General features: G+C 36.4%; 1 protein-coding gene across 2 annotated transcripts in view; it reads left to right on the forward strand.

Moving 5' to 3' along the window:
* Positions 1-23929, forward strand: part of WASL (WASP like actin nucleation promoting factor) — a 36290-nt gene that overhangs the window by 5910 nt on the left and 6451 nt on the right. The window contains exons 2-10 of one of the 2 annotated variants that reach the window (XM_081331611.1): positions 9206-9340; positions 9904-9990; positions 10343-10439; positions 14394-14417; positions 17080-17248; positions 17888-17930; positions 18260-18413; positions 21748-22271; positions 23345-23453. In XM_081331611.1, the coding sequence (XP_081187737.1) occupies positions 9206-9340; positions 9904-9990; positions 10343-10439; positions 14394-14417; positions 17080-17248; positions 17888-17930; positions 18260-18413; positions 21748-22271; positions 23345-23453 (1342 nt within the window). The remainder of the gene's footprint in view (positions 1-9205; positions 9341-9903; positions 9991-10342; positions 10440-14393; positions 14418-17079; positions 17249-17887; positions 17931-18259; positions 18414-21747; positions 22272-23344; positions 23454-23929) is intronic. The other variant, XM_081331612.1, reaches the window with a different exon arrangement.

A 23929-nucleotide genomic window follows, 5' to 3' on the forward strand; every position in this document is an offset into this window, starting at 1 on the left:
GTAACCTCACCTGCAAAAAACCATGTTTGCTTTGACATTATTTTCTTTTTCGTGAGGGTTTATTTCCTCTTAATTAAAGTTAAGCATGGGAAAGAGCAGATGCTATATTATTCTGATCATCACCAAGTAGGTTCTGAACATAGGTTTGTATCAGTGCATAGTCATATCCACTTTTAATTTTGTGCTATTGTTGCTCCAGGCTTTCTTTCATCAATTTAATTCCTCACTATCTCAGTAAACCAAGGAGTTGCCTGAGATTGGTAACCTGTATGAAGCCTTGTTTTATTTTCTTTGTTTCTGTTGTTTCTTTATCCAACACTACACTAAACCTCCAGAATCGCTTTTTAAAAGTCACTGAACAAGTGAAACTAGTAAAGGAGTTTCCTTGTTTTCTGTCACCCTAATTTATACTGAATTTCATTTGCTACTTTATTTCCCATTTTGTTTAATCATTTCAGAGTTCTTTGATTAATAAAGGGTAACTATTTTAGCCTGTCTTGTTAAGATAAACCCCAATTTCTTTCACCTCTAATAAATTTACTATTGTAAAAAAGTGGTTACTGTCCAGTTTATGAAATTTTATTCCAAAATTAGGCATCAAAGATTAGTATTAGTGGTTTTATAAACAGAGTCAGAAAAAAAAATTCGATCAATTGTGTCTATAAATTAGTTGAGATAACAAGAAAGATATGTTTGTATTGTGATATGATTAATACATGAAATACAAAACTGAAATAGTTTTCCTTGCCCCCGATTTTGGATTTTGTGAAATTTGTGCGCACATATTCCTTTTCACAGAGACTGCTATATTTGTCTTTATGTAGAACAGACATGTCAAACTTGCGACGTCACGTGATGTCGCGCAATGTATCCGGACAGTTTTACCATTGCCGGCAATGGGGTGGGTGCGGCTTCTGGATGACACCCCTGGGCCGGTAGTTTGACACCCCTGATGTAGAAAGTTATACTTAGTTAAGTCTCGACGCTGATCTCAGAAAGCTGAGAAATGTCAGATCTGGTTAATACTTAGGTGGGAAACCATTTGGAAGTACTACAGTTGTAGGCTAGATTGTGAATCACAAACAAAGCAATAGAATAAGGCATTGGCAAATCTATTATTGTCAAGAAACTATTAAGTCACCACAAATCAAGCTCAACCAAAGTGAGGCTTTAATTTTTTTTAGAACTCTACTTGAGTAACATCCAGGAGTACTTCCAAATATGTTGAATCACGAGTTGCAGAAATCTTAGTTTGTGAGAGCGTTGGTCATAGTATTGGAATTGATTCCTCGCCTGCCTTGAGGATACCATGCTGCAAAGTTCTGATAATAAGTAAGGGGTTGCTTCTTCCCTCACAAGGCATCTGTAGAGTTTAGAAAAAAAGCTACATTTCAACAAATGCACACGAACACAGATATCTTCCTTTAGTGACCACATTTGGGACTGGCAACTCAGTTGTTAAGTGAAATAGTCGCTAAGTGAAACCATGATTGTGCTTATGATCTTCAGCTTTGCTTTACAGGTTTGTGAAGGTCAAAAATATGAGGCTGTGTGCATGTATTTAAAAATGGTTTTAGTGTATGACTTCTTATTTCCAATATGCCGACGCATAACTACTAGATTTTTGAAAAAAAACATGAATGTAATTTGAGCAAGTCCTTTTTCTCCAGGAAATATTCTTAATCCAGCTTTTCACTCCACACTTTTAGCCAAATTGTCTTGAAATTATTTCCTGCATTACAGTTCTAAAGTCAAAAAAGGCATCACTGTGTAGACTGCAATACTAAAATAGTATTTGACCTCTGTGGTTAAGACTGAAAGTTTGAAACATCCTGCAATAGTGTGGCTTTGAGTGAAATACCACAAATGAGCTTCCCTTTTTCTGGCCAGTAGTTTATATTGAAAGTGCATGATTTTGTCACTTCAAATATTAAAGGAAGAGATTTTCTTTGTGGGAAATAAATGATCTACTAGAAAATATCTTCAAAAGGAAACATTGTGTAACATGCAAGAATAGTTTAATTTTGATAACCTCTGTGATAACTTCAGCACAAGAGATGCAGGAATTTAAATTAGAAAATTTACTAATTCTGTTGTGGGCACCAAGATTATTATTTGCACACTTCAGATTTTTAAAATGGAAAATGTTATAGCTTGCTTTTTATGGATAAAAGATGGACCAGTCAACTTTTTCATTGTAGGATGTCTCCACTCATTTAGTTTTATAGCATATAAAATCTGCCAGTTGATCAAAATATCAAAATAAGACTGGTTACATCATATTTTATGTACTCTAGTCCTGCTAAATTAATGTTCCATTGTAGCTTGAAAGGCTGGTTTTATTTCTGTTGACTATCAAGCTTTGTTTTAAATATTTATATCCTGCCTTACCTTTATGTGGTTATATAACATTATAAAAAAACAACAACCCACCACCAGAAATCTAAACAAAAATACTAGTTTTCACAGCAGCTTTTTTTAAAGGATTCTGCCAGGGAATTATATCAATTGTCTATTAATATTTTTAATGATTTTGTTGATATAAGTGTCATGCTATAGTTCAGTGAATAGCTGTTGGTGATCCAAAGCCAAATGAAGATCATGTACAAAACAATTCTATTACAAATTTTGAACAGTGTTTTTAAAAAAGTCAAACAGGATTTGGTTTAAAATATTATGAATTAATTTCTTGCTATGTATTGTCTAATTTTAACAGGCAATAGGTTTTTATCTGTGTCCCTAGCCAAAGGTAGTGCTAGGTGTTTACATTAATCCATTAATGTACAAAATGGACTGTATTCTGTCATTTCTATTTCTTTCTCTCCTCTGAATTGCCCAACTTGGATAAAGTGCATAAAATAATTGGTACACTAATAAGATGATATCCACCGTATGCAGATAACTTTTGGATCAATCAGTACTTACTAGTTACAATTTTGTTTTTTATAAAGTTTTATTAATTTTTTTAACAATTCAATAGTAATCATTCAACAAAAATGTGTTGTCTGAGTATTCACTAAGGTAAAGGTTCCCCCGCACGTGTGTGCTAGTCGTTTCCGACTCTAGCGGCCGGTGCTCATCTCCGTTTCAAAGCCGAAGAGCCAGCGCTTGTCCAAGGACGTCTCCGTGGTCATGTGGCCGGCATGACTAGACGCCAAAGGCGCACGGAACGCTGTTACCTTCCCACCGTAGTGTCCCTATTTTTCTACTTGCATTTTTACGTGCTTTCAAACTGCTAGGTTGGCAGAAGCTGGGATGAGTAACAGGCGCTCACTCTGCTACGCGGCACTTGGGATTCGACCCGCCAAACTGCCGACCATCTGATCGACAAGTTCAGCGTCCTAACCCACTGAGCCAGCGCGTCCCTTAGGAGTATTCACTAATACAAATTAAATTCCTAATCCCTAAATCACTGGTAAAATAGGTCCCAAGTGTGAAAATATTCTGGGGTTATTGGAGGCAAAACTCCAGTATTTTTTTTATTATTTCTTCTTCTGGTTCTTCGTTCTTCCAATATTGTGCAAATATAATTCTTGCTGCTTTTATCCCATGTAGGATAAAATATGTACTTTGCTTATCAAGTTTTTCTGGCATTATACCTAGTAAAAAAAAATCAGGTTTATAGTCTATATGTTTCTCTAACATTTTTTCTAACCAAGTGTGGATTATTGTCCAATATCTCCTTGCTTTAACACATGACCACCACATATGATAAGTACCTGGTTTGTGTTTCCATTTCCAACATTTCCCTGACATATTTTTAAACATTTTTGCTAATCTTGTTAGTGGCAAGTGCCATCTATAGAACATTTTATATAAGTTTTCTTTATATGAAGCTGACATTGTCTATTTATAGTTTCTTTCCCACAACTTTGCCACTTCTCTAAGTCTATATTATATCCAAAATTCTTTGCCCATACTATCATTGTCTCTTTTACTTGTTCATTTTCCATTTTGAGATTTAATAAGAAATTGTACATTTTTAATTAACTTTTCATCGGAAGTTAGTAATGTGTGATCAAACATAGTCTGCTCTTTATAAAATCCATACTGTTTAATATCGTTGTCATATCTGACTTGCATTTGTAAATGTGACCACCATGTTAAATCGATGCCCTGATTTTCCATCTCTTGCCTGGATTTTAAATTACCTTCAGAGTTTAGAATATCTTTGTATGTCCATATTTTATTGAGACTGACTAGATTTTGATGTACAAATGCTTTCGTTGTTGAAAGCCATCCTAGAATGCTACAATTATTTGCATTTTCAAAAACGTTTTGCTTTGCCCTTTTAATTTGCTGTGCCAATTTTTCTGATTCTATTAAATTTAATTTATGTTTTATTATTTCCATTTGTCTTTTCAATATTTTCTTTTGTGGGTTTATTTGTAGTTCAAGTTCTAATTTTTTAAATTCTTCTCTTAACAATTGACATTGTTGTCTCTTTTCTTTATTTTTTTTCGCCATGTATGTTATCGGTACACCTCAAAAATATGCTTTGGCTGTATCCCATAAATTTTGTAATGTATCTTCTTTTTATTTTCTTTGAAGAAAAATTCCATTTCTTTTGTTGCTAATTTTATAAATTCTTTCTCTTTTAATATAGATTGATTCAAAGTCCATCTTAATTTTTCTGCATTCCTTTCCACTCCATTTTTAAAGGATTACGGTCTGCCCAAGTGCCTAATTCTATTTCAATTTCCTGCATACTGTATTAACCCTTAATTCAGGCATCATCCAAATCATATCGATTCTAGACCAAGATTTATGACTATTATAATAAAATGTATATTGTGATTTTCCTGGGTTCGTTTCTCTCCAAATATCTTGTATACCAATTTCCTCTATCATGTTAAAAAAAGTCTTAGGTAATCTTTTTCTTCCTTGTTTCCCTGATTTACTGCTTTTATAATCTAATGTCCCATTTACTATTGCATTGAAATCCCCAATTAAGCATATATTTTGATATTCCATTTCTACTGTTTTTCTGTGAAGGTTTTGATAAAATTCTTCTTGTTTGTTATTTGGTATATTGCTATCAAAAGTATCTGTTTTTGATTTAAAAATATTTCTACCATTAGTATTCTTCTTCATCTGCATAAAACATTTTGGAATCTATTGTCTCTTTAACATATATAACTACTACTCTTTTTTGTTGTTGTTGATCTGATGCATAATACAGTAAAGTTTCCCAAGTTTTGGATTTCCCAAAAATTTATGGTTTCTTTTGTGTGTGTCTCTTGCAAACAAATTATACCAATGTTTAATTTCTGTAGTTGTTTGAAAATTCTTTTTCTTTTTGATGGGGAATTCAGTCCATTTATATTCACTGAAAAATATTCCATTTTCCTTCTCCATTTTGATTTACTTATATTTAGGTCTTGTTGATCTCGTAATCCTCTGCTCTCTTACTGTTCCCTCATTTTCTTGATTCATCTTCTCTTTTTCTTCTTCCACTTGTGTAATTGTTTCCTCTATTGCAGTGGTGGTGAACCTATAGCACGCGTGCCAGAGGCGGCACTCAGAGCCCTCTCTGTTGGCACATGGCCCACTGCCATCAGCAGTAGGTCCATCAGGCTGCCACCGCCACTCAGAGCAGGAGCCCCATCCAGCACAAAGGAGGCGAAGCGGCCGACTAGCAAGCTCGAGTAGAGGTGGTAGACCAGAGGTCACCAACCATTGTCAATTGGTGGACTGGAAGAAAAGGGAGGGACTGCAAATGGGGCGCAGCTAGTGCCTGCGTGATACTAACTAGCCCTGCCCTGTTCTTACGTGGTGCAGCGCCTTGTATCTGCACTCCGTGGTGTGGCAGCCATTTTTCCACCTTGCAGCACGTTGGCCCATTTTTGCACCCCTGTTTTTTGCGGGCCAAAGTGGCACTCAGAGACGCTTCCCTGCCCTCCCCCCCAAGGGCACCACAGTGCTGATGCAGCCCTGGCACTTTGCGATAAATAAGTGGGTTTGGGGTTGGGGTTTTGGCACTCGGTCTCTAAAAGGTTCGCCATCACTGCTCTATTGTTTGTTCTGTCTGTTTCTGGCTTTTTCCATCCTCTTGTTGATATTGTGTTCTTTCTCCTAGAAATGCTCTATATCTTTCATCAAAATTCTCTGCCTTCAACACTGAATCCAATCGATATCTTGTATTATTTCAATTGATTAGAATCCCTTCTGGCATTACCCATCTAAAATTTACTCCTTTTGCAATCAGCTTTGTAGTCAAGAAATGATATTGTCTTCAAATATCCCTTATTCTCCTGGGAATCTGTTTCAGCACTAATATTTCTTTATCTTTATATTGTAATGGGTCATCTCTGACTCTTCTTAATATCTCACCCTTGTTTTCTTCATAAATCTTACATGGACTTCTCTGCGCAGTTTGTGTTTCCTCATGTAACTTGAATTCATTCTAAATATTTCATCAACTTCTTGCTGCATCTCCAATCTTTCAATTTTTAGGGTTTCTGCTAATAGATTAATAATCAGTTCTGCTATATCTTCCTCTTTATCTTCGGGTACATTCTGAAATCTCAAATGGTGTACAGCTTTCTCCATTTCCAAGGCAGCGACCGCTCCTTCTAAGTTTTGATTTGCTTGTTCTAATCCACAGGTCTGCAACCTGCGGCTCCCAGTCCTCTGCTATGTGTGGTCCAAAAAAAAAAAGTGGGACTAAAAAAGTTCAACCTATCATTTCAAATATGCAGGGTAGGTGCATATCTCGCCTTGGCTCCACTCTTCAGTCAAACCCTGTTCTGCGCATACACACATGTATGCGCATGCGCACACATTTTTTCTGGCTCCCAGTTTTTCCTTTTGTGAGGGAACCGGTTCCGAGTGGCTCTTTCACTGTTTCAGGTTACTGACCCCTGTTCTAATCTTTCATTCTCTGTCATTAGTGCTTTTTGTTTCTTGGTGATTCTTCTGCATCATTTCTTGCATTAGTTGTAAAGTTGTGTGCATCTCTTTTTGGAGATTGATTGCCTTCTCTCATTGTAACATTGCTTCAGTAGATCCCTGACTTGCGGGACTAGATGTTCCAGAATAGGGTGCAGAAGCAGGTTTTTTTTTGTAATTTTAGTGAAGTTTGGTGCACTCATTGTTCAATCAGGCAAATTTTGTAAATCCACAGGGAGAAGAGAAAAAAGAAAAAGAAACAAGCCAACTTATTTAGGCTATAATCCAACTTTAGGGGAAAAAATCCCACTACTTTAGGCTACAATCCAACTTTAAAAAGAGCCAAATGTTTTAGGCTATAATCCAAATTTACAAAGGAGCCAAATGCTTTAGGCTGTAATCCAGGTTTAAAAAGGAGCCAGCTGCTTTAGGCTATAATCCAAGTTTAAAAAGAGCCAACTGCTTTAGGGTGTAATCCACCATTAAAAAAAACCAACCGCATAAGTCTAATCCAGATAATTCTGTCAGTTCAAAGATATTTTAAAAACCCAAACCTCTGTTTCTAAGTCGTTTCTATAATAATTATGTCTAGAGTTAAAAGATGTAGTTTTTAAAAAAAATCTTTGTTTTTTGTTTTGTAGAATCACAGAATGTTCTTTGTTTAGCACAGGTGTTGTTTCAAGGTCATCACTCTTCTGATTCTTTCTGTATTACTGTAGTATCTTTCTTCACCACTAGATGTCCTCATTAATTGCAATGTGTCTATCCAGTAATAAAACTTTTATTTAAAATGCTCTTTCACAACAAAGTAAAAAAATCTTCCCAAATCAAAAAAGTTAGCCAAAAAAATTAACATTTTTTTTCAGTCAGTCTCAAATCTTTTCTGCATATTTTTTATATTCAAGGTGCTAGTAATGGTGTTCAAAGCCCTCCATGGCATGGGGCCGGAGTACCTCAGGGAACATCTGCTGCCGGCATCAAGCTCCCTGCGCCCTGTGCGTTCCCACAGAGAGGGCCTCCTCAGGGTGCCACCGGTCAGAGAATGCCGACTGGTGGCCCCCAGGGGGAGATCCTTCTCTGTGGGCGCCCCGGAGCTATGGAACCAGTTACCGGTTGAGCTCCGGACGGCGCCCGATCTGCGCTCCTTTCGCCGCGATCTGAAAACATACTTGTTCGAGCAAGCCGGCCTGGCCTGAGGGGGGATTGGTGGGGTTTTTATCATTTTTATTGGGGTTTTTACTATGTATCAATTGTATTTTAATCGGGCATGCATTTAATTATCTTTTAGTTTTTGTAAATTTCTGTGTTTTATTCTTGCCCTGTACACCGCCCTGAGTCCTCCGGGAGAAGGGCGGTATAGAAATATTAATAAATTAAAATTAAATTAAAATTATATTTTGTTCCCCCATTTCAGCTTTCTCGCCGCTTTTAACTCTTTTCTTCCCAAGTCTTCCTGGGGTTTTTACTTTTAAAAATTATACAATTCAGGGATTTATATTTTAAAGGTCCATAGGAAAGAGAAATAAAGAACAATCTAACCCAGATCTCACACATTGTAGTCAGCTGTTTGGCGGCACTGCCGCAGCTCTTTACTTCTTCCCCAGCTGTCTATGGCTTGGGCTGTATATATATTTGCTGGCAGCCTTTCTCCCGCCTGTTTAAAGAGTTTCCTTGGTCCGTTTGGGCCAACCACCGTTGGTTCCGAACTCCCAAGGTTTCCGTTCCTCCTTGTTGCCTTGTTGCCTCTTGGGTCTCCAGACAAAGCGAAATTGGACTAGGAAAATAGAGCTCCCAATTTCTTTCATCCGTGTCACCATGACACCCAGGGTGAACACTAGTTATAATTTTGATAGATAAAGTTGGGAGGTGTTTATGTATCTTCATGTTAATGTTTTTCAAATACATTATTTGTATTTGAGGTTGACTCAGCCTTCCATCCTTCCGAGGTAGGTAAAATGAGGACCCAGATTGTTGGGGGCAATTAAGCTGACTTTGTAATAATGCTGCTGGGGTGTGTGTGAAAGCCCTAATAAGCAGGCATATACATAGAATGAAGGCTACTGCTAAGCTTGTAAGCCGCCCTGAGTCTTCGGAGAAGGGCGGGATATAAATGGAATTAAAATTAAAAAATAAATAAATAAATTATATTACTATTTTGAGTCCTGTGGCATTTTGTAGTACTTTCAAAGAAATTGCACCGTTATCTGCCTGAAAATACTATTTTCATCAGATGAATTCTGCAAGATTTTGTTTGTGACTAATGGAAAGTTGATACCTAAATTTTAACTAAAATTTTTTTGAAAATTTGTTTTAGACAATGTGTTCTGTGGTCGTTCAGATATATGCAGCAGAACGCAATGCTATGTGGTCAAAGAAATGCTGTGGTGTAGCTTGCCTTGTAAAAGACAATCCACAAAGGTCCTATTTTATCAGAATATACGATATCAAGGTAAAAACTTCCTTTGCCATATTTAGTTTATATTTCTATTGTTTATATCTTATGAAAATGTTGAGTTGTAGGCAGTTGCATATAATTACAAATTGTTTAAATATTAATAGCTAAAGCAATATGGATAAAGAGAACTATGCATAAAGCAAGCACTTTGTTTTTCATATTCTATTCTGTTGCAGATATTTTCTTGCTGAAAGTACAAACAGCTTAGTTTTTTGCATTTAGAACTTCAGGAAAAAAAATCTGGCCTGTTTGCAATGGTACATGTCCTATTTTTGAATTTTGTCCATATTTGTTTTAATAGTCTCTGAGACACTAGAAATTTACATGAGAATTGTAGCAGATTTTCAGATTTATAGTACAAAAGTACAGGTTACCAAGAACGTAAGCTAATTTTTACGTCTTAAGAATAGAATTTTAATCTGAAACAAAGTCATCAAAAACAATATAAAAACTTATAATGTACAAAGGGGAGATATAAATCCACACATATTTGCTTATAATAATTTATTGTCTCAACCTTCTTCCCTTCTCCTTCTGCCCCCTTATCACTCTTGCAGGATGGAAAACAATTGTGGGAACAAGAATTATATAATAACTTTGTATATAATAGTCCTAGAGCATATTTTCATACCTTTGCTGGAGACGTAAGTATTTTCAGGAGTTAATTTGGAAAAATTATTACTTTATGTTAAATCTAATCTGTTAAAGTAACCTATGAAATATTAAGTAGTTTTACTTGATGTCTATATTTCTATTGATTATTTTCAAACTTTGTAATGTTCAAATAAAACTGGTTTTTACTTGAAAATGTAATTTATGCTTAATGTTATTTTTAGTTAGCTTATAACAGAAAGCTATAAGAGTAAAAGTATGGGAACAAAACCTGAAGCCTACGTACTTTTTTCAGTGGGTTTTTTTTTGTTCATATAGTTGCTGAATTAAGTGTACATCTTTATTCCCTATATTAGGTTGATCACGAACATTATTGTTTTTCAGACATGTCAGGTGGGTCTTAATTTTGCTAATGAAGAAGAAGCTAAAAAATTCCAAAAGACAATAACAGACCTACTTGGACGACGGCAGAGAAAATCTGGTACTTATATAGTTTTTTGAGTGTTTGTTTATCTTGTGTGTAGTTCTAGCTTATAATAGTAAACCTTTGGCCTGTGGTCATGCCCAATTAATTTGTGCCCTCCCTACTTTGCTTTATAACAGTTCGGCTTGAACAAGTTTTCAATTAATGGAGTCTGTCCAATACAGGTAATCCCTGAGTTATGACAGTTCACTTAGTGACCATTCAAAGTTACGTGATAACCCCCCCCAAGTATTTATGACACAATCCTGAAACTATGAATGTTGCAGCACCACAGCAGCCATTCACCCTTATGAACGACCACAGAGGCAGTGAAACATTCATCCTGCCTATTCCCCCCCACCGCTCTCCACAATTGCTTCTCCCCTCCCATCCTGCTACACTAGGTCACTTATCTTGCGAAGATCTGTTTCCTCTCTGCCATGGTTTCTTTGACGATTTCGCTTCCAACATCTGATTGGCTTGCAAACGTTTTTTGCGTGCCGAGAGTGAACTATTCTGGGCACCATGATCTTGCAGGACTTCAGGCCATGAGATCACGCCACTCAGAAGCTTCCAGTCTCCAGACAAAATGTTTGCAAGCCAATGGGACACTTTGAGACAGCGTGATTTCGCTGCCTCAAAACACCTTGTCGGCTTGCAATCATTTTGTGTGCAGACTGGAAATTTCTGGACACTGTGATGTCGTGCCCGGAAGTCCAAGATCATGGCACCCAGAACATTTCCCTCTCGGCATACGAAAAGCATTTGCATGCCAATTGGATGCTGGAAGCAAAAGAAACCACGGCAGAGAGGAGACAGATCTTCTCAAGGTAAATAACCCGGTGCAGCAGGATGGTGATGGGGAAGCAATTGCATGAGGTATCTCAATGGGTTGTGAGAGTCCTTGGGTGGTCTTAAGCAGGTGGCCTGTTCAATCACTAGGCCACCCATGCCCTTCTCCACCCTAAGATACCAATTATACTTAATGACCTGGGCATTTGATTAGCAAATGCATGGGAGAAAGTAGAGTTTTCATGTTCATTTTACGTGATTCATTCCAATGAATCTTCGGGTTACCAATGTAATTGGCAGGTTCCATTACATTTGTAACTTGAGGACTACCTGTACTAATGCAGCATTGGATAAAGTTGGTTGGACCAGTGCTGATACTTCCTAAGCCACCCCTATTCCCCCTGTGCTAAAATTAGGCTTGGGGGGAAAAACTTGTCATAAAATATTTTTGTTTTGTTTTTTGAAATAACATTGCCTGAAAGCTGTTCCGTGTATTAATAAGCAAGTAATTACTTTTCACAATTCAAATTAAAAAAGAGAACATATGTGAATATGTGCACAATGGATCATTCTACACAGTACATGATAGTTTTAGAACAATTTAGTACCAACTAGCTTTAGCGGCTATGTAGTGTATTATGGAATTAATTCATTAAATATTATCATTCCTTCCTAGAAGAGTTAAATAATAATAAAAGCTAACTGAAATTTAGCAAAATTGGTCCAATGAGAATTAACGGGGGTACCAGAAAACCAAGTAGGATAAACCCAAGATATATAAAGAAGAAATGTTTAAAAGAAATAAATAAGTTGGATTTGTCTTGCCTTGGCTTTAGCACAAGACTCAACATGCTCAGAAGCAACAATATATATGGCATGTTAGTTGAAACAAACATGAAAAAATAGGCTGGGAAAAGAAATCATCTGGAGGAGCATTTTTGTTAGGAAGTAAGAATATCCTAACATTTTTCTCTCTGGTCAGGTGCTTTATGCTTTACTTAAAGCTTACTAAATATATAGTATTTTAGTGCCACAAATACATGCTTAATTTTATAGACTCATGCATAAAAAGGTACACACACACAAACTATGTATAAGCAAACCTGGATATGTTAATTCTTCATGAATTTTTAGTTTACATTGATCTTTTTCTGCATCATAACGTACTTAGCTGGAGCTTGAAATTACCTAGCTTCCTAGATACATTTACCTAATTCTTAATGTTCAGCTACTGTACATTATGAATTAAGTATCATTTCCATCAAAATGCTGCATGCCACCTGACCCATGCCGATCCTTTTGTGCACCCTTCCCCAATCATTGCTGCCCACCTGCATACCTTCCTCGATCAATGCAGCATCTCTCGTGTACGCTCATGTATCTTTCCCAAACCACATGGAAGCTCTTGCATCCCAGACATTCCCTTTCCAACCCATACCCCAAGTGCCCCCTTGCTCGCTCCGCCACCTGGCAGCACGAGGAAGAAAGAAAGATAAACTGCTTTCTGATGCTCCTGTTGGCTTCCCACAAAGAAACTCAGTGAGGAAGCTGGAAGAAAGTCAGAAGTCACTCCTGCTCCCTCTGCTTTTTCCCCCCTCATTCCTTTTGTCTGTTTAGTTAAGGGTAGTGATGACCTACTGGGCAGAGATTACATAGTATTCATATTTGCATATGTAAATATATATACCAGCAGCTATATAATGTATAGGAAATTCTTTAATCTCTCATTCTCTTAAGAAACTATGTGAATTGTATTAGTACTCAGGTAAATGTTTTTGCGTGTTTTCCATACAATATAGAATTTAGAATTTGTTTTAAAAATTAACATAAGATAAAATTTATTGGAAACAATTGAAATCTATTCCAGCAAAGATATTTTTGGAGTTCTTAGTCATGCTTTTCTTTTTTCTTCTTTTTTTCTTTTTCCTTTCCTTTTCTTTTTTCTTTTTAATGGGCAGAAGTTGCTTAGCCACTAGATGGACTCTTAAGTCTATATTACACTACTGGATATCGTTCTGATTACAAAAAGTTTTCCATGAGTCTTCTAGCATCAATGTTTTAATATGAATTTCTGCATGAAGTAACGGATTGAACTCTGTACTCTAACTGACCTTTCCCAACACTATAATTCCCACAATATAGATTTACTGACAGATAAATATTTTAGAATGAAAAATGATATAATAAGGGACAGAGCGTCCTGTTTTTGTTCTCTTATTATATCAAGATGTATTTTTCTTTCTTTCTACTTTTACAAATGAGATAAAGCATGTCAGAGTTACTTCAAAATATAGCTGGGAGATAACTTGCTTTGTTTCACTGGGGGGGGGAACTAAATTACTGCACATTTATTTATTTATTTATTTATTTATTAAAAAAAGGTTTAAATGCATTTTACTGAGGATGAGTTGCCTTTCAGTGAAATAGAAAAAGAGTTTAAAATCCATCTTAAATTTTATTTTGTTCAAATTAAGAACTCGGATGTAGTAGTTTAAAAATAGTGCATTGTTGTGGTCCTTTTGGATATAATTTGCATAAGTGATGGAGGAGTTAGTGCATATCTTTTTTAGAATATATTTGAAATTTTTGAAATTTTAGATAAAATACTTGCACACTTATTCTTAAATACTGTATGTAACTTCTGTAGGTCTAACATTTTAATTGTTAAAAATCTTACTGCACAATATAACACATTGCTTCTCTTTAATATGGTAGAATGTATGATATGTACAAATTTGTGAACTATAAATCTAAAAATTCATATATATTTTAAATGAGGTAATTATAGGAATGTTACACTTTCGATTACTGTTTTCATTTACTTGTCTAGAATTGCATACATTCAGTTGTATTGTTTTTGTAGGATAGAAACAATGGATCAGCAACCTGTCCAGAATTACTACAAATGCTGAGATAATTTTTTTTAAAAAAATTGCCACTTCTTGACATCAAGTTGTCTGTTTCTCTCACTTTTTTTTACTGTCATTTACACTGGAAAACTGACTTTTAAGCTAGTTAATAGTGGTCCTGTAGAGTGATTATCTAGAGGATCTGGAATCATTTACAGGCCATTAGAGATTACTTAAAAACTTTACTAAAATGGATGAAATATTTATTAATTTTTTTCTTAACTTCATGCATGAATGGAATGATACTCTTGTGTGTTTTACCCCCTAACAGAGAAAAGGAGAGATCTACCAAATGGTAAGGTTTTTATTAATAACTATAACATGATCATCATTGTTACATTACTGCCATCTTTAATGTGCATTTCTGAGAATGATTAGAATGCCCATATTTTCAGTTGGTAATATGAATGCAACAGTGAAAAGTCACAAATTACGATGATTTTATTTTTATTTTTACAATATAAAACATGTATACTACTTGTATGGGAACATTCTAAGTCATCTTTAACCTGTGTTAAACATATTAACAATAGATTGTTATAATTCAAAATTCACTGAGAAATTTCAGTTGCCAAGTAGGAAAAAAAATAAAATATCTGGTTTTGTTTGGTAAGAATAAATTGCATTCTACGTTTACATCTTTTGATGAGATTAAGTAATATAGCATAGTAACAATTGTAGGAGAGAAGATTCTTTGTTTTCCAAAAACACTACAGTGTAGCATTTCTATACATAATACTTTATGCAATAATATCTAGCTCAGGTGTAGGATGAGGGTGAAGGTTCATTGTCCAAGCTTGTGGAAGAAGCACACGCTTTCCCCAACAATGGCAGAGGATCTATTCCACTCTTTGAGGATTTGCAAGCTGCTGTTGCCACATAAATAGGTCTTTAATACATGGTCCTTTATGCACAGTCTTTTAATGCTCAGTTGAAAGAAGTCTCAAGGTCTATAAAGTAGCATAAAACCTTTGCTTTTTTCCAAAAGTTCTGGCACTAATTGGGATGAGGTGCTGTTTCAGTGTGATTGTTCCTCTTCTAGTTGCAACTGAGCTCTTGGCGAACCTCCAAGCTCCAGACAAGATTCCTACCAGTATATGCTGCAGGACTCCTACCAGCATATGTGGCTCACCATAGCTTGTGGTCCTGGCAATTGAATGAAATAGCTTGTAATAGCTGCCAATCTCCAGATGTTGCCCACGCTTCCCTATATGTGCTTGCTTTCACCTTTCCTGTTATACACACCCCTCTTCCCACTTTCTCTTAGCATTTGCTTTTCTAAGCTCAAAAGACTGAATGGGGTAAGGCTGCCTCGAGGTCAGCATGACTTTGAAAATGCCAGTTTTGATCAATTAGCCAGGAAGCTTGAACACTGGCTTTGGATGCCTGTGAGTACAGTTCTGAGGGGATTTTATTTATTTTATTAATCAAATTTATATAGCATGAATACTTGAAGGAAGGGTGGGGGGAGGGAGATTGTCTGCATGACTGCAGCCTACTTTTGAAAAGAGCAGATAGCAACCCTAATTTCACTCCCTCACAGTAGAACTAAATTGGTATTGAATGCATTGCAGATAGTCCTTGTCTTACCACAGTCTGTTTAACAACTTTAAAAAAATATATTTTTAATTTATTCGTTTCAAATTTATAAACAACTCAAGTGGCAAACACCTAATCCTCCTTCCATATGCTATTTTCTCAACAACAACCCTATGAAGTGAGTTGGGCTGAGAAAGGGTGACTGGCTCAGGTTCTTGCCCAGTTGGCTTTCATAGCTAAGGCAGAACTAGAATTCATGGTCTCCTTGTTTCTAGTCTGGTGCTTTGTGACTTATGACCTGTCTCAAACTTACAACTATCACACCATCTCTGTGGTCATGTGATTGCAATTCAGGCATTTGGCAACTGGCTCGCATTTACAATGATTGTAGCATTTTACAGTCACAGGATCACAATTTGTGACCTTCCCAGCTAGATTCCAACAAGCAAATGAAATGGGGAAGCAGGATTAATTCACTTAGGAATTGCAGTGATTCACTGCATTAAAATTGGATCCTTGTTTTGATGACTCACTTAACAACCATATCGCTTGGCAACCAAAATGTCAGGCCCAATTTGGTTGTAAGTCAAGAATTACCTGTAACCTATAAATTCTTCAGCTTTGTGCTTCCAATGCTGTTGGTAACAACAACAAAAAATACTGTGTATGAAGCATTTATTGGAGTGAAAATGGGGATTTAACAGAATCAGTTTTTATATTCTGGAGTTGTATCATCCATTTTTATTTTTAATGTATGTGATGGATTGGAATCTGATTTATTGTATAAAAGACTACCCCTTTTGAAGAGCAGCTGGGGAATACCCAGGATCTCCGAAACATGATAATTTATGTTTTGGGAAAACTTGAAGATGGAGAAGATATCAACCCAGTGGATATTTGTAACTGCTGTATTGTCAAGTTGTTCAAAGGATGAACTCAGAGACCTCTTTGATCTTCACTAACTTTTGCTAATGGGAAAGTGCTTATGTTGTGATGGCAGAGGTTTCTGTGTTGGATACCAACGTAGCAGTGTTAGAAGGGGAAATTCCTTATATTTCTGGTATGGACAGCAAGATTCTAATTAGAGTGGATAGTTTGCTTCTTAACAAACTAAAGCTTTCTTTATGTAGTAGGTTATTAATGGATATATTGCAAGTAAACTGCTTAGTGTTCTTTCCTAGTAATACATGGATGCAAGTCAAATAAATAGAGTGTCTAATTTTTGGGTGAAACTGTATAGGATTGCACTCTAAAATAAGTCAGCTATTGTGTGTATTCAAAATCTTTTTATAATGTCTGCATTTTAATCAAACACTCATAAGATTCTTACATTTTTCTCCACTTAAGAAGGATAGTGATATCTACTGCTGGAGCAATTACTAGGTGATCAAACATACAGTCTAGTTGTATTCTTACAGGTCCAAGTCTGCCAATGGCAACTGTTGACATCAAAAATCCAGAAATCACTACTAATAGATTTTATGGTTCACAAGTCAACAATATCTCCTATACCAAAGAGAAGAAAAAAGGAAAAGCAAAAAAGAAAAAATTGACAAAGGCAGATATTGGAACTCCAAGCAACTTCCAGTAAGAATGCCTGTTTAATTTGTTAACATTTTAATTTTACAAAAGAAAAAAAAAGCTCCATAGATGTGTTTCTGTGCATCTCAGTACAAAAATCAGTCATAATCCTACCTGCACAGCAAGAGTTCTTTGTATTAAGTGTCCTATAATAATTACCCTTCAATGCTCCATTTAAAAATCAGAGCCTTGATGGCTTATGTAGTTAAATGAAAAAGTGTTAGTATAAGAAAACACAATATTGAATCTATAGAAAGAGGATTAAAGAAGGATGGTGAACTCTAATAGAACACAAAACCAGTATAATATTAAATTATCTTTCTTTGAAAGCTATTCTATGTATGTATGGTACTTCCCTTTCTTCAGTTGAGAGTCTCAGCATTTGCTAATTTTAGGTGGGATGAATATCTAGATGATAGTATCTGATAAATTTATGGTTTGATTACTCTTGTCACAGAAAATTCTAAGCCATTTTGGAATCTGTAGAAAATTAATAAGTATAGAATCCATTTCATTATTATTTTAACATTTTCTATTGTTTTCTCAGATCAGTGAAATAATTGTAACAACTCTTTATCTGCTTGCCAGTCTTAACCTCATGTATCTAAAGTTTTTTTTTCTTTTTCCTTGTTTCTTTCTTATCAGACACATTGGCCATGTTGGCTGGGACCCAAACACAGGTTTTGATGTAAGTAAGCATGGTGAAGATTTACGTTAATCTTTTAACATATAAAACTTAATTTCTCTGACTACTGATTCATTAGAAGGACATCCTGTTGTTCTAGAACAAAAATAGAAAAGTAGTTCAACTGTGGTCCATGTATTTGGGTTGCAGTCTTCAACAATTTAACCCAATTTATTTCTTTTCCAATTTAAAAAAACCAGAAATTCACGTGTCAGAGATTTTAGCATTGTTCACTTTAGTAGAATTCAGTAATTCAGACATTTTTATACAAATTATGTCACATTTAGTCACATGAATGGATTTGCAATTATCTCTGATAAAATTTCCTCTAGGTTAACAATTTGGATCCAGAATTGAAAAACCTATTTGATATGTGTGGAATTTCAGAGGCTCAGCTGAAAGACAAAGAAACTTCCAAGGCTATATATGATTTTATTGAAAAAACAGGAGGAGTAGAAGCAATTAAAAATGAATTGCGTAGACAAGGTGAGCCGTCTTATATTCATGCAAACTATTGATTATGCTTTTTAATCTCTAAAGAATATTTAGAATATTTAAATAGGGTAATTTAAAAAGTGGTGTATAGATTTAAAAATCTATTTGCAATTTGTTAAAATACAGTTATAGTACTAAGTCATACTTGCAAATATATCACATTATACTACAGAGGATATTTTCTATTATTTGAGCCACAAACTGTAGCCTATGACATATTTCTACAATTCATTTCAACAAACATTTTGATATTTCCCCAGTGGAACAACAGAGCCAAAAATAAGAATTCAAATTTTAAAATATACCAAGTAATGTAAAAACTTCTATATATCTTCATTGAATTATCACCATCACCATCATCATCAAATGTCTCTAATGGTGGAATATAATTTTATTGGAGGACAACAAATATTTATAATATAGTACTTTGTATGAGCATTGAATACATGAATACTTTTATCATGCTAGAGTGAGGGTTGTGCAGTGTATTATCAGTCTCATTTGGTTGAATATAGAATATGAGGGAATGTGGTAGCCTTCAGAGAAAGTAAATATATGCTACATTTATAATCTAGGCCCACCACGCTGCAGTGGTATGTATGAATTCTAGTCTTTTTAATTTTCATATACCTTTTTACTTAATAGGAAGACAATCCCCCCAATGATTAACTATTAATTAATAGAGTATACATGTGTTAGAGAGAGAGAATTGCCATATGTTTTCTGAGAAGTATAGAATACCCTGTCAAAATAGGTGGTGGCTGCATTCATTACTGTTATAAAGGGTGAATGTCTTTGAAGATTAACTAGATGGAAGGGAAGATTGCCAGTTACCTTTCCCCTTTTTTCATGTCAGTGCAGTCTCTCTTATCCCATAGCCACATTAGTTGCTATTTTTCACATTTTGGATGGAAGGAAAGAAGAAAAGCTAGTTTGTATATGACCTTTTGTATTCCTGTGTGAAAGAGAATGATTGATCCACTTGGAATCCAGTTTGTTTTATAAGTGGAATACCTTTTTCAGGGACAATTGGCTTGGATTAATTGACTTGGTTTAGGGTCCCTCCCTAGTTCCCCCCCCCCAGTTTTGCCTTTTTTAAAAGTGTAGGTTTTGATAACACATTTGTCATACACACACACACACACACACACGTATGTTTATATGTATGTATTTAGAAAATCAATAAAGCTACTGAACTCCGGTATACAAAAGAGCCTTTTAATCACTGAGCTTTTGTCAACCTCCTGTTGACATCATCAGAGTAAGGGCTAAAGGTGGGAAGAACCTACATATATACCTGTGTGACATTTTAACTGTCAGGTCATAGAACGTTTAATTGGCCTGCCCGCCCCCCTGTTCTCCCACATTCAGCCGCACTAGTTCCGGCTCAGCCATACAAGCTGGCTTCTGTTTAGATCTTGACATCTTCCCTCCCCCCAGCTGCTTGGCGCGTCGATCTTGTTGCACGTGGCCGCTCAGTGTTGTTGCTGGACCATCACTCATGCCGTCTCGTTCGATTGTGGCATTGGTCTGCCACTTAGGCACATCAGCTGTCAATGTCCTCATAGAACGTGCAATCGGCCTGCCTGCCCCCCTCCCGCATTCGGCTGCACCAACTCAGGCTCTGCCGTATAAGCTGGCCCTTGTTGTGATCTTGATACTCTCTCCTTCACCAGTTGTCGTTTGCGTTTGTGCTGTTGCGCGCGGTCATTCAGCGCTGTGGATGGATCATTGCTCTTGCCATTGCTCTTGTACACACACACACACACACACATATATATACATACATATATACATGTACATACACATACACACATACATATGTGTGTGTGTGTTAAGTATTTGTCAAGTCTTTTGAATACCTTGCTTGTTAAATCTTCTTTCCTGTTTCAGCCTAGCCCAAGGCTATCCGCAGGCTATAGTCACAACTTACGACAGTTCATTATTTGTGTAAATTATTCAAATTGCTAATAAAGAATTTGGGAGGCTTATATGGCCATTTCGAACTTATTTTGTTCTCATCTGTCAGTCATACCCTTTATCTGAGATTCGAACCTGGGCCAATTATATATTAGGCAGTTGTTTTAACCCCTAGGCAATATATATATTGTCGGTGGCAGGAAAGCTCCATGATATTTTCAGATGTAATTGGCAATTCCCATTTGGAAAGGTGGGGAAGCATGGTACACAATCTTTTATCTGGATTCATAAGGTTGCCTCCTGTCCATTCTTCTTTCAGAGTTGTCTTCCTTTTGGGTAAACATGGTATTAGCATTTAAGTTTCAGCTATGATTTGTATACATAACTATGCTTTATTGGCACACACTAATTAATCTAAGGATACTAACTGACTTATCTCAATATTTCTCCAAGTCAATATTTGCAGACTACATGTAAGACTTGTATAATAAGAAATTATCACTGCTTGAATGCTTGTATCTTGAGATCTTGATTAAACTATCTTGTGTAACTGATTTTTCTTATTCTAATAGCAAGCCCCTCTACTTACTTACGACAATCAATACTAGTCGTAGCTGAATGAAATGCATTTACCAATATGGCTTTGTGACCAAACTGTTCAGTATGTGCTGTGGACCCGCTAGTGGTGGGGATTGTGCATAGAACATTGGGTGTCAAATATGTGCAAATTTTCTTAGATTTTTCATTATCTGACTCTCCTGAAATGATACGTACCAAAGAAAATGATAATGAAGCTTCCCATTATGTCTTGCATCTTGACTATGCACTTTGTTGCTTTAACCACTTGGGAGTTTTCTGCACATCTTACCCAAATTGATCTATATCCCTTTAGCTTCCAAGTTATGGTAATTTACTAGATCTATCTTTGAGCTATAGTGGAACATAATTCTAGTGCTTCAGTTGACCATTGACAGATGGAGATTGACAGATATGTATTTTGCCTTTTGTTTTAAATTTTAATATGTTTTACATTTTTTCAGAATAACATGGATACTGGTAATACTAGATAGTATTTTTTCTAAACAAATAAGCCAACATCTCCATAGATAAAAACATTGGTAGCAGAATGTAACATTTGAATATATTTATTAGATATTAAAATAAAAGTTCATATTATAATTGGGAGAAATAGTAGTATCATCTGCTCTTTTTAACTGATTCCAACAATAAGTGTGAGTGGCAGAAAGTTAAACACAATTTAAAAGAATCTTCAGGGAGTATGTGAAGTATGGATGAATGCCTTTTAAGATAATTGGTATTTTGAATAGCATCGGTCTTGGCTTCAGAGAGCTATCTCATAGTGAATAAATACTTTTCTGTGTCTTTGGATTGTTTTTGGTTTCAGCTCCACCACCACCTCCACCATCTAGAGGTGGTCCTCCTCCTCCTCCTCCTCCACCACCACCACCACATAGCTCAGGCCCACCTCCTCCTCCTGCTAGGGGAAGAGGAGCCCCTCCCCCACCACCTTCAAGAGCTCCAGTAGCAGCACCCCCTCCCCCACCTCCTTCTAGACCTGGTACTACAGTGCCACCACCTCCACCAAATAGGATATATCCTCCTCCTCCACCAGTTCATACTTCTGCCCCCCCTGCCCCCCCTCCTCCCCCTCCTCCACCATCAGGTGGTTCTTCTGGACCTCCACCACCACCACCTCCCCCTCCCCCTCCTGGTCCTCCTCCTCCACCTGGTCTTTCATTAGAGGTTGACCATCAGTTTCCAGCTCCTTCAGCAAATAAATCAGCTCTTTTAGATCAAATAAAAGAAGGTGCCCAATTAAAAAAAGTAGAACAAAACAGTCGTCCAGTCTCCTGTACCGGAAGAGATGCACTACTTGATCAAATACGACAAGGTATACAGCTGAAGTCGGTGAGTATCATTCTTTCTGACTTCAAATTTCTAGATTATTTTTAAAGCCATTTTCCTCTATAGGTAGCCCTCGACTTACAGTAGCAATTGGGACTGGAATTTCCATCACTAAACGATGTGGTTGCAAAGCACAACTGCATCACTTAGCATCGGCAATCCTGTGGTCCTGTCTGCTGTCACTAACCAACAGTTGTTAGGCAAAACAACTTCCTGCAGGCTTCCCACAAGAAGTGGGGAAGTCAGCAGGAAGTTGCAAGTCCTAGGCTGACAGACAGGTAAATGGCTGTTGCTGTGTGTGTGTGTGTGTGTGTGTGTGTGAGAGAGAGAGAGAGAGAGAGGAGGGGGGAAATGTGGCTCAGGGAAGCTGCAAGCAGATGCAAGGGGTTTACAAGTTTTTGAAATGTGCTTATTGGTTGTTATTTCCAAATTATTAGACAAGAATCAAATGCCTCTAAATTAAACTAATAGTGAAAGAAAATGGTAAGATATTTCAGGGAAGATTTCCACAAAGAGAACAAAATCATCTTATATACTATACCTTCTGCAAATATATTTGAATAATAACTAAATGAATTTACCAAAGAAATAGAGTTGTCCTTTCTGTGCTCCAGATGAACCAGGAAACAAGGCAATTTAGTTCTTAAGTTTTGATGTTCATCTTTGCCTGTTCAGCTGATCTTTTCTCTAGTTGTTCTTAATTTTTTTGAAGATTCATTTTGGAGCTTTTTTCATGGTTGCTTATTTTTAATTTTTGCTTTATGTACAAAAATCTGCACTCCCAAATATCAAAAACTATTATCTTGGAACTCTAAAATATAGTTGATTTTAAATATCTAAAGCTTTTGTCAGCGTGTAATATTTTACCACCTGTCCCACTTTAGGCATAAAATCTCTGTCTCTCTCTGTCTCTGTCTCTCTCTGTTCCCCCCCACCTCTCTCCCTCTCTTTCACCCTCTTAAGTTGTAGATAAAAATAATAAAGGAAGGATATATATAAAAAATTAGGCTTCAGAAAAATATGAAATGTTTATAAGTGCTGTTGCATTCATTCTTATATATTTAATATTGCCCAAGGTATCTGATGGCCAAGAGACTGTACCAGCTACATCTGCACCTACGTCAGGTATTGTGGGTGCACTAATGGAAGTTATGCAGAAAAGGAGCAAAGCCATTCATTCTTCAGGTAGGTCAGGAAATCAACATCTCTAACCCTAACCATCAAGTAGGAAAAAACTTTTTATCATTTATCTTTGCAGTACTATTAGATGCTCAGCATCTTCAGAGGCAATTTCTAATTGTTTAATTCCCTTTGGAAAGTTTCATGAAAGGGGTAACCTTTTAGCTTTGGTCATTAAAATCCACGTAGCTGAATGTTTATAAAGAGATGGTTATTTCTTTTGTTGTTAGTTACGAAGTCGTGTCCAACCCATTGTGACCCCATGGACAACGTTCCTCCAGGCCTTCCTGTCCTCTACTATCTTCTGGAGTCCATTTAGGCTCACGCCTACTGCTTCAGTGACTCCATCCAGCCACCTCATTCTCTGTCGTCCCCTTCTTCTCTTGCCCTCAATCTTTCCCAGCATTAGGTTCTTCTCCAGTGTGTACTTCCTTCTCATTAGGTGGCGAAAGTATTTGAGTTTCAACTTCAGGATCTGGCCT

Source organism: Vipera berus, assembly GCF_964194415.1.
Source record: "Vipera berus genome assembly, chromosome: 6".
NCBI lineage: Eukaryota > Metazoa > Chordata > Lepidosauria > Squamata > Viperidae > Vipera > Vipera berus.